The 12,078-nt window shown below is 46.6% G+C and overlaps 1 protein-coding gene across 1 annotated transcript; it reads right to left on the bottom strand.

The window, feature by feature from the left end:
- Positions 1–741: 741 nt before the first annotated feature.
- Positions 742–3,253, bottom strand: LOC147602715 (protein HOTHEAD-like). Its single transcript, XM_086797599.1, has 5 exons — positions 3,132–3,253; positions 2,330–2,971; positions 1,693–2,225; positions 1,290–1,606; positions 742–989 (listed from the first exon to the last, which is right to left on the bottom strand). The coding sequence occupies exons 1-5, from the start codon at positions 3,199–3,201 to the stop codon at positions 950–952; spliced, it is 1,602 nt and encodes a 533-aa protein (XP_086653725.1). The 5' UTR covers positions 3,202–3,253; the 3' UTR covers positions 742–949.
- Positions 3,254–12,078: the final 8,825 nt, after the last annotated feature.

Genomic DNA, 12,078 nt, shown 5'->3' with positions numbered 1-12,078 from the left:
TTCTAACGAAGGTGGTACAGCCTACTGGAAATGACCAAATATTTAAGGTGCTAAAAAGATTCCTTATGCAAAAAGGCATATAACTTTTCTTTGTATAATTGTTGAATATGTTGGCTACCATTTGCTTTAATTTTTTTGAAAAAAATCTATGTGGGAGAAAAGAGAAGCTATAGCTTCCCAAAGTTAATGGCATGCTGTCCTCTCATTGAAAATCTTCAAGAGTTGGTACTCCTTCCTCAAAACTCATAGCTTCTAACTTCTACAATAGTCAATAATTCATTATTCCTCGTATGAGTGTCCTCCCATTGGTCATCCCTTCTAAGGCTATAGAGTAATGCATTAGTATCTTGGTTAGATAGCCCATCCAAAGTGTGCAAATTTGCTTTTCTAAATGTACTTGTAGTTGCCCTTTAGAATTCATATTTAGTTCAACCTTTGTATAAACTATTGTAATGCAATAAAGATAGTACTACTTTGCAACTTTTGTTTAGCTTGAGGTTCATCATTTAGATTCTATCAAAGGTCTTAGGGGGGAGTTTTGGATATTACTAATTAGTAGAAACATCTTGATTGATAGTTCCATGTATATTTCAGCTCTTTCCTCCATAAGACTAGAATGATCACAAGCATGGCCAATAAATTTTGGAGTCACATAAATTTGGAGAATGATTTTAAAAGCAAAAGAATTGAGTAAAGGTGAAGAATTTGGCAGCCAAGTACATCAAGACTTAACCTAGCAAAGAAACACAAAGGATCACGTGATGATTCAATTTTGAACAACATGATAATCTTGTCTAGCACATTATTGTTGCAAGATACATGAGAGCTCACAAATTTTGAATGGTGAGACAATAGTTGATATATGTGGATCTTGTCTTGAGATATGTTGTTTCTCTTTGTGAATACATAACTACAATAGCTAATTCAAAGTTCTTGGTTGGATTCTCCATTAGGTTGTTCGCTGTTGTAGAATTTGCACCCCCACATATCTGCAAGGAGTGCTGAACGTTATATTCAAGAACAATTTACTCATGCAACTGTAAGAAAAGGCTAACTAACTTAGGTTATATGTGTACATGTGAAGGGTGGAGGGTGGCTGCATGATAGCCAGAAAGAACAATCTTTTGGTCGACAGTGACTAATGTCCATAAAGACATTTGCATCACTATCCTGAGTCATTGAAAGGTGCTAGGATTGGCCATAGAGCCTCCCAACGACGCCAGCCAAACCCTTTATTAGTCGACAAAACTTAGAAAGTGAATGGGATTTGGATGTAAAAGGAGGAGTACCTGCCGAGCATCATGACAGTGGCTTGTGGATTGGCTCCAGGGGAGGTGAGGAAAGTGGAACCGTCCACGACTCTGAGCCCCGTGACGCCGGTGACACGATAAGTGGGCCAGTCCACGACCTTGCCGAGCTGGCAGCCGCCGTGGTAGTGCCAGCTGGTGGCCACCTTGTTGTTGCAGAAGAGAGCCATGGCAGTCGGGTCAGCGGTGTTGCGGGGGACCAGATTGCCCACAACAGACAGCCCAGCGCTAATCCCCTTGGGTAACTTTTCCTCCCACCACAGGTATGAGACATTCCTCACGGCCTTCGATCTCACCACCTTCATCCCCATAATGCACTTCTCCATGTCTTCCTTCTCCTTAAAGTAGTTGATGCTCACTGCGGGATTGTCTCTCACGCTCTTGCTTTCAGCCTTAGCCTCCCCCTCGACGCAGGCCCGCTCACCTTCACCAACAAAAACCCCACCCTGTCCCTTAACTCTTCGAAGATTTCAGGCCGTAAGCTCATAAAATGCTCATATACCGAGCTCACTGCATGTGGATCGATCCTTTCTCGCGGTACCAATACGCTCCAGATCCCTACTAACGCTCGGATGTAGTTTGCATCACCCCCGCTTAGCGTCTCGATGAACGTGTCGAATGCTCTTTTTCCTACTACATCGACGAGCGACGGCGGAAGCGGTTGGCGGAAGGGCAGTAACGTAGGCACGATAGGATTGTCTGCCATGCCTTCTCCGACGTTCGGAAGGTCTAGTATCGGGTCGATATTTAGAGAACGAAGATACTTCCTTGGACCGATCCCGCTCAGGAGAAGCAGCTGGGGACTCCCGAGTGCACCTGCAGAGACTATCACTTCGCCACCTTGAGATAAAGAGGCCCGATGCACACCTCCTTGTTCATCAACGTACTCTACTCCGGACGTTTCCGGAGGCCCATTGCCTAACACGGAAAGAGACAAAGATGGCCGGTCACGGAAACTGTCGATTTCAACAGAACCAAGTCAGCCAGTAAATCACTGATCGCAGGGATGAACACCTACGCACCTGGATGGAACAGGATCTTGCCGACTTCTGCAAACAGCAGAACGTCGATGTTTTCAGGCTTCGCATAAGCTAGCAATTCCTGAGCCGACCGCCGATTGCCATTGCTATCGAAAATGCTGCCACTGGTCTTGGTCCCATACCTATCATCCAACGTAACTCCGTTATCTGGCAGCACTCCGGCCTGCAGAAGCCCCACGCGCACAGTGGCCTGCCAATCAGGAAGCTCCGAGGGAAAGCTGACGAGCGCCTTCTCCACCCACTCGTAAGATTCCTTGACAAGGCGCTCGTCCCACCCAACTTCCTCAATGTATGATGCGCTAGCCCGCGTGTAGAACCCAACGTTTATACTGCTTCCACCTCCCAATACTCTTGCTCGATGATTGGCCACTCCTTCCTCGGATGCAAAAGCTTGAACCGGGGAGGTGCTTGAGTTATTGTCAATGATCTGCAAAAGAAAATTGCTTCGCGTGGTAAGAAAGGGGTCCGAGAAGCCCCCACGTTCTAAAAGCAGGACCTTGAAACGTTGTGATAGCGTGGCAGCTAAAGGGCATCCAGCTGTGCCTCCGCCCACGATGACGAAATCGTATTCCGAACTCGGGGACGAGAAAGATGCGTTTTTTACAAAGGAAAAGCTCGAGATACCTGTACAGGCGACGATTCAACATGGAGACAGTTTAGAGTCTGCACTAGCCGCGGCAGCAGCATCCGACGATTACGAAGGTTCGTTCATTAAACGAGTATCCAAATGTGAAATCAGCAAATGCGCTTTGGAGAATGGACTGAAGACATAGCTGCGGCATACCAGCTGTACACTGACCAACTCGTAAAGCAGCCGCAACCAGCACAGATAGTATAGTTATGAAGACAGCCATGTTGCACGAACTGAGCTAGCAATCCTTGAGAGGCTTCCAGGCTCCAGCCTTCCTGTCGCTCTACAACTCGATCCACCGTTCCAAGTTGTAGGGATAGAGGTTGAAAACTTGTGCAGAAGATCCCCAAAACCTGTTAGCAACTTCAATGAATACGTACCTGCAGGATTGATCAATGAATACTTACCTACACCCTAAATAGTGCAGGCGCGAACATCAAGAAATCACCATCGCTTTTTGTGCTGGCTGTACGAATGCGAGCTTTTCCTCGAGTGGAGTCTGGACCAGTGCTTAAATTTGAAGCCCGTTTTGGGCTTCAATGGCTATGCAGGGCTTCAAATGAAGCCCTGCAATATTCTAAAGGCTTCAACCATGAAGCCCAATTTTTCATGCAAGGCTTCAAATTGAAGCCCTCCTAAATCACCAAGGCTTCAAAAAAATATAGTATGTGTGTGTGTGTGTGTGTGTGAGAGAGAGAGAGAGAGAGAGAGATTTTACATATCTTTCTAGCATGTTTAGTGTAAGAGTACATGCATGCACGTGTAGTGTGTGTGTGTGTGTGTGTGGAGAGAGAGAGAAAGAGAGAGAGAGAGAGAGATTTTACATATCTTTCTAGCATGTTTAGTGTAAGAGTACATGTATACATCTGTTGTGTGTGTGTGTGTGTGAGAGAGAGAGAGAGAGAGAAGAGAGAGATTATGAATCCCAAAATTTTGTATAAGGTTGCAATTTGAAGCCCATTTGTGGACTCCAAAGCTTCATTTTTTTTTCCATGAAGCCTTACATTAGGCATCAAATTTAAGGCCTGGTCTGGACTGCGTTAGGACAGGATGAGCTGGACTCGGGACTATAGTGAGATGCCTTAAATAGTTTGGGTTTGGTACACCATCCCATTCACTTTCTCCGACCTGCATCTACGGTGGCCTTAAATAGTTTGGGTTTGGTACACCGTCCCATTCACTTTCTCCGACCTGCATCTACGGTGGCCTTTTGAATTGTTGGGTTTGTCACATCTATCTATCTATCTCGTGGGCAAACGAGAGGAGGGAGAGGGCCACCGTCCACAAGAGGCAGGAGAGGGCAGCCACTTGGTGGGCAAAGGGGATGGACTAGATCATACTCAGGTATTCAAGGTTCCACATATTTACACATGTAACACTAGCATGTGTTTGTGTGTGCATGCATGTGTGTCTACGTGTGTATATCAAACACACACAAACACAGCCACACATAGTTCATACACAACAAATATACACACGTGTATACACATAAGAAAAGACAAATATTAAGGAGAATGTTAGATATCCGTAACGCCGCTACGGGCGTTACCACAAGAGGGGACGGCCTCTGGCTCACCACCCAGCCATAGAGGAAGAATGAGGATTGCCCCTCATCCCCCAGGCTACATAGTGTGTGGCCTGCCGTCCACACTAGCCTGGCCGCCCATGACTCCGCATGGGCGTCCTCTCCCACTGAACCCCGGATATGGCCATCGGTTTGCCGTCGGTCATTCACAGGCATTACAGCCTACGTGACATTACCCCCCCCTTAAGAAGAGTTTTCGTCCTCAAAAACAAACTGGGGAAACCTTTTGGAAATTGCACTACGGCGTTCCCAGGTAGCTACCTCCTCATCCCTATCTGTCCATTTAACAAGTACCTCCTGGTACACTTTATGTCGGGTCTGTCTATCACGATACTGTAGAATCTTTTCAGGTTCATGTGGTATCTTTGGTGGCTCTATCAAGTCCACCAAAATCTCTGGAGAAACTGCGTTCTCTAACCCGTGAACTGATTTCTTCAGTTTACTAACATGGAAGACAGGATGGACTTGAGAACTCTTCGGTAACTCAAGTTTATATGCTACGTCCCCAATCTTCTTAAGGATTTTAAAAGGACCACAATATCTCGGAGAAAGTTTATCACACTTTCCCGTTTTCATGGTTTCTGACTGCGCAGGAACCTTGAGGAATACAAAGTCACCTTCTGCAAAGGTCACCTTTCTTCGTTCTTTATCCGCATAAGTTTTAGCGCGATCCTGAGCGCTACGAATGCTCTCACGTGCGGCTCTGAGCATATCATTCATATCTTCAAGGAAATCCTTGACAGATTGAATCTTCTCCTTTTCTAAGCCTACAGCCATTGGAGATCTCGGCTGGAATCCATACATTAACATGAATGGTGTAAATCCAGTTGCTGAGTGTTTGGAGCTGCTATAGGCAAACTCCAGTAAGGGTAAGTACTCTTCCCAATTAGATTGCTTCTTACTAACATAAGAACGCAACATATCCTCTAGAATTTAGTTAACTCTTTCAGTTTGACCATCAGACTCCGGATGATCTGCCGTACTCATACTCAGAGTAGTATCCAGCTTTTTGAAGACTTCCCTCCAAAAATGACTGTTGAACTTTCTATCTCTATCCGACACTATATCTGCGGGCAGGCCATATAGCTTGTAGAGATGTTCAATAAAGAGTTTTGCCAACTCTGGCATTTTAACAGTTTTCTTCGTAGCAATAAACTTTGCCATTTTAGTTAACCTGTCCACTACCACCCACACCGAGTCATTCCCTCGACTCGTCTTGGGTAAACCAGTAATGAAATCCATGGAAATGCTTTCCCATTTCCCTTGAGGAATCTCCAGCGGATGGAGTAGTCCTCCAACCTTAAGACGTTCATGTTTATTGACCTGGCACTTATTGCATTTCAGCACATAAGTCTGGACGTCCTTAAACAAACTAGACCAATAAAACTGTCTTTTTACTAGTGCATAGGTCTTCTGAATCCCGGGATGACCCGCACTTGGACTATCATGACTTTCTTAAAGAATTTGGGCCCGAAAGTCACCAATAGTTGGTACACATATTCTACCCTTGTAGAGTAAGTACCCGTCGTCAATGGAGTAATTAGCATTTTTCTCCCCCCGACGAAGTTTATCACTCCCCTTTGAAGCCGTGGCAGTCAAAGGTGATGAAGGGCCTACGTCAGAACTCTCCGGTTCCAAACTATACCCAGAAGACACGGCTAGTCTCTCCGGACTAACTCTCGCTTCCCTTCCCGTTGCACCTTCGGCCAGTCTCTCCGGACTAGCAATACGTGCGAACGAGGGAGGTGGTCGCGTCTGTGAAGAAGTGTGTGCGCGTACAGCGCGCCAGACCTCTGTAAAAGATGGATCGTGCTCACATAAACCACGTAGGGACTCCAAGAAATCATTCTTGAAGACTGTGAAACTAAGTTCATTTATCTATGGCATGCGACTAAGTGCATCTGCCACCACGTTATACTTACCTTTCTGGTAACGTATCTGAAGGTCAAACTCCTGTAGAATCTCCGCCCACCGAGCTTTTCTACCCTTCAGTTCATTTTGACTTGAAAGCCATTTCAGACTTTCATGGTCCGTCCGGACCTCAAAAGTGGCACCATATAAATAGTGTCTCCACTTTTTCAGTGCATGAACTATCGCTAGTAACTCTCGCTCGTAAGCCGAGTAGTTACGTTGCGCACGATCTAACTTTTTACTTTCAAATGCAATTGGGCGTCCCTTTTGCCTAAGTACGGCCCCAATGGCCTCATTACTAGCGTCTATTTCCAAAACAAACAGCTCATTCGGATCGACAATTGTCAAAACAGGTGCAGCTGCTACGGTCACCTTGAGCTTGTCAAAGCTCTTCTGTTGGGCGTCCCCCCAACTAATGTTTTTTGTTTTTGACCGTTAACTGGTCAGTCAACGGGACTGCGATCTTCGCGTAGTCCTTCACATACTGTCGGTAGAACCCCGACATGCCAAGAAAAATCTGCAGTTCCTCGAGATTCTTCGGCGCTGGCCATTTAAGAATAGCCTCTACTTTTTCTGGCTCCATCCACGTACCATCGGCGGATGTAATATGGCCAAGGTAGTGAATTTCTGTTTCAAAAAATTCACATTTGCTTTTCTTTGCAAATAATTTGTGCTCTCGCAACAACTTGAACACTAGACGCAAATGCTCTATGTGTTCTTTCTGTGTCTTACTGTACACAAGAATATCATCTAGGAAAACTACTACGAATTTTCCCAGATATGGACGTAAAATACTGTCCATCAGCGTCATGAACGTCGCTGGAGCATTGGTTAGCCCAAATGGCATAACCAAAAACTCAAAATGCCCGAAACGGGTCCTAAATACTGTCTTCGCAACATCTTCTGCTTTTATTCTAACCTGATGATACCCAGATCTCAGGTCTATTTTTGTGAAGTATCTCGATCCATAGAGTTGATCAAACAACTCATCCATGCCTGGCATCGGATACTTGTTCTTAATCGTTATCTGATTAAGAGCCCTATAGTCTATGCACATCCGCATAGATCCGTCTTTCTTCTTTACCAGAAGAATAGGCGATGCCCACGGACTTGAACTAGGCCGAATAAAGCCTTTGTTCAAATATTCCGTTAATTGTTTTTCCACCTCCTGTGCCTCGGAGTGGCTTAATCTATAAGCAGGTTTGCTTATAGATTTTGATCCTGGCATAACTTCGATGCCATGGTCTACTTCCCTAGATGCTGGTAAACCATCTGGTAAATCATCAGGAAAAACATCTTGAAATTCTTCTAATAAATTCGTTAAAGTATCTACGTACTTTTTCTTTAATGTCTCATTCACCTTGGATTTTTTATTGTTTGAATCACATGCATGCCAAACAAGGTTTTCAAACAGTGGGTCTCGTCCAAGATTATTTTGTTTTTCTTGTTTGTCTACGCAAACATCATTTATCGTTTCATCTACGGAAACAGAATTCAAAAGAGGGTAACAAGCATATACCTCTGCTATCTGGTCTCTGCGGACCGCTGTACACAGCTCCATGGAGGAAATAAGTGGTGTGGCAGGGACAGTACGGTCGCCCTGCAGGGTGATGACTCTACCTCCATGCTCAAAACATAGCGTATTATGTAAGTAATTCCGAGCTAGACTAGGGCCCAAGCCATACAGCCACTCCCTGCCTAGATATACGTCTGCTCTGGCTAAGTGCATGACCTAAAAGTCAAGCGGAGCCTTGTAGTCCTGCATAGATAATGGGACCCCCAATACTACGGTATTCCATACCGTTTTGTCATATCCGTTGGCTAGGCCAACAGTATACTCATGATCACTCTGGGTCTCAGTCAATCCCAACTTCTTGACTAACGAGTAGTTCAAGAAATTGTGACTAGCTCCATCATCAATAAAAACTGTGACTCTACGGCCACCTATGGTGCCATACATGTGCACCATGTCATGCGGACCTACAGTAGGCTGCCACATCGCTGGTGTCACTGAACAAGCGTGATGCTCATCACAATGGCACACTGTCACCTCTTTGAACTCTGCGGAACTGAGAGGGAGTCTCTGCACTGTATGCAACTGCCTAGAAGATTTACCATCTTTTTTGGGCTCGTTGCCACTCGTTCTGGCTTTAGGCTTTGGACACTCAGCCTTCGTGTGTCCTCCTTCATTGCAATTAAAGCAGCGATTTTTCTTTCGCGCTTTAATATATTGCTCTTTCTTTTGGTTTTCGGTGTCTCTTTTTTTTCTGGATGGTCGCGGTTTTTTAGACCAATGACCACCCTGTCCTTCCTGGTCCGTCCTATCCCCTTGTTTGTCACTGCGGAACCCTTTTCTTTTGAGGCCTGACCTCCTCTTTTCACTACCCTCGGCCCTGCTAGAACCACCACGCGCACTACGGCGCTTGATGTCATCGAATATCTGTGCATATTGAATTGCCTCTGCTAAGTCTTTAGGCTGTAGGGGTTCTACGTACTCAAGGTAATCATCTTTGAGGCCTCTCTTAAAGCCTTGCAATGTCTAGAATGCATCGATTCCCTTTAGCTTGAGTACTATCTCCCTGTAGTTTGAGATGTACTGAGTTAGGGATTTGTTCTCCATCGAGCACTTGTCCCATAACTCCTAGCTTCTCTCTGCCTCATTAACAGGCAAAAATTCTTTTCGAAACATTGTTTCAAATTCCGTCCAAGTGGCAGGGCGAGTTTTCAGACTCATCCACCACTTGTACGCTTTGCCGGTTAAAGAGAGGCTAGCCTCTACGGGCTGTATACGGCTAGGCTGCTGTCACAGCGCATGCAAATCTGACCACTTCGCTAGAAACATATTGACTGAGTCCTTGTTTCTCTCCTTTTCCTCGCCACCAAAACTAGGCGGCTTTAAGTCTTTAACAACGACGAAGCTATCGCTACGGACGGCCCCGCAGGCGCATCGGCCTGTATTCCTGCAACCACTGGCGAGGCTACGCTCACCCGTGCCGCAGGAGCTCAGTTACCACGAGGAGTCGGAGTATTAGCCGAGGCGGCTGTCAGTGCATCTAACCATGTGGAGATGCTTTGTAGCATCGTGACTAAATCAGCCTGGACTTTACCCATAGTGTTCAATTTGGCATTAAGATATTTAAACAGTCCACTAGAGAGCTCTGTCTCTGTCAGGACATCAGCAGGGTCCAATAGGTCATAGTCATCATCGTCATAATCCAAGAGGTCCTCCTCGGTCCCCTCGGCGACATCAGTGTTCATGTCCTCTGGCTCATCGGCCAAAAAGGGGTCATCAGCCAATGCGGCCACTGCGGGCTCGCTGGGTCCTAAGGCAGGGTCAATAGACGAGGAGGGCGCTGGCGGATCACGAGTGATCGATAAGCGCGCTCTGGACCGAACAACGGTCGGGGGCGTGTATGGCCTGACAATTCGATCGGGGCCAAACCCGCGACCGAGGACAAGAGATTGGAAAAACCTAGAGCAGTAGAAGGCGGTGGGGACACACTACGCCTAGCAGACATTTTTAATTCTTGCAAAAAATAATGCGAGAACTCGGAAATCACTAAAAAAACGCTAATAAAAATGAGCAGTGGTGGAGAGAGAATAATAGTCACCCCCCTTTACGGTCGCCTGTCGATTTGTGTTGCGTTGCGAGCCTCTACAAGGACGCTTCCGGGATGCTCTGATCCACGAGAAAATGCCTGCAACTCATAACAAAAATTAAAATGATCGAGAGGTGCCTTGCCGGGATTATTTCTTGCGGGGATAATTCTCCTCCCCAGCCGAGAGAGAGAGTTTCCTTGAATTTTTTGATTTTTAATTTTCAATAAATGAATAATAAAAATTAATTTTAAAAAAATATTTTTTTTTAAATCTTTAATTTTCAATAAATGAATAATAAAAATTATTTAAAAAAATAATTTTTTGGGTCTCTGGCCACTGGTGGGTTGGCTGTTGGTGCTGGCCATTGTGGCCCTTGGCCGCCGCCGCCGTTGGCTGGTTGGCGCCGCCGCCACTGGCCGCCCATGGCTGGCCTGGCTGGCTGGCCGCTGCCGAGCTTCAGCGCCTCACACTCGTCGCTCTCTTCTACGCCTCACACTCGTGGGCCCTCGCAGAGCTTCAACGCCTCACACACACGGAATTGCAGCTTCGAGTAGCTAATAAGGTTCCTGCGCGTAATGCGACGGCTTGTTTCACCCCACCGTAATGCGACAGCTTGTTTCGCCCCCACACACACATGGAATTGCTTCGCCCCCACACACACAGGGGCTGGTCGTGGGGGTGGTCTGCGCCCCCCCACTTCAACAAGGGATAAGTGGGACTGGCCGGGCTGGTTTCGCCCCCGTTCATCCCACGTTTATTTCGTGGGGGTTGGTCTGCGCCCCCCCCACCTCGACACAGGTTTCAATCCTTTGAAACCTTCAACGCAGAGTATTTCGAATCGATTCAACGCAGAAAACAAAAGAAAAACAACCAAAAATTTTCTTACATGCGATGCTGTGTGTGTCGGGGAGAGAGAGTGAGAGAGAGAGAGAAAGAGTTCTTCCCTTCAAAAGTCTTGGCCCTCCTTCCTCCACACACTCCCTTGTGTAGATAAGGGTGAGGAGATTGTGGATGAAAACCATCGAGTGGGCTCCGGTCCCCCGTTCGCGCGCGGACTCTCACGATCCCTTCGAACCATGCTCTGATACCAGTGTTAGATATCCGTAACGCCGCTACGGGCGTTACCACAAGAGGGGACGGCCTCTGGCTCACCACCTAGCCATAGAGGAAGAATGAGGATTGCCCCTCATCCCCCAGGCTATATAGTGTGTGGCCTGCCGTCCACACTAGCCTGGCCGCCCATGACTCCGCATGGGCGTCCTCTCCCACTGAACCCCGGATATGGCCATCCGGTCTGCCGTCGGTCATCACAGGCATTACAGCCTACGTGACAGAGAAGAAGGCCCCCTTCACATGGGCAAAGAAGAGGAGGGAGAGGGCCAGGAGAGGAAGGAGAGGGGAGCCACATCGTGGGTATGTGTTTGTGTGTGCATGCATGTGTGTGAGCCTATGTGTATTTGTGCATATCACACACGACCTGAAATTTTGTGTGCACAAACACGAGATCATACACGTATTCAAAGTTCCACATATTTTCACATGTGGCACGAGCATGTGTTTGTGTGTGCATGCATGTGTGTCTACGTGCGTATGTCACACACACAAATGCAAACACACATAGTTCATGCATGTGCATAAGGCAGAGACTCATATGCACGAGTGCTAGAGAGAGTGTAAGTGTTCGAGATTTTGTGTGTGTGTGGGGGGGGGGCAAGAGAGAGAGAGAGAGAGAGAGAGATTCCATGTTGTACTTGAAGACCAAATGGGCCGAACAGTGGGGCAAGCCCAGAAACATGAAAGGTAGTTTCAGCATCCTATTTGCACAATGGGCATAAGTGTGACAACAATCCATCTCAAAATTCTATCTCTGAGAGGGAGATTGTCATGTATGATCCTCCATAATAGGAAATTTAGCTTGGGGGAGTGGGTTGCCTTCCAAACTGAAGTGACTCGAGATTTCCAGATCTGCAGTTGATCAAAGGGGGCAAGTTTCTTCCACTTGTC

The sequence above is a fragment of the Cibotium barometz genome, chromosome 66 (assembly GCF_041138505.1).
Source record: "Cibotium barometz isolate CiBa-2024 chromosome 66, ASM4113850v1, whole genome shotgun sequence".
NCBI classification, from domain to species: domain Eukaryota; kingdom Viridiplantae; phylum Streptophyta; class Polypodiopsida; order Cyatheales; family Cibotiaceae; genus Cibotium; species Cibotium barometz.
Note: the sequence above shows the minus strand (reverse complement) of the source record. Positions and strands in the feature narration are given on the sequence as shown.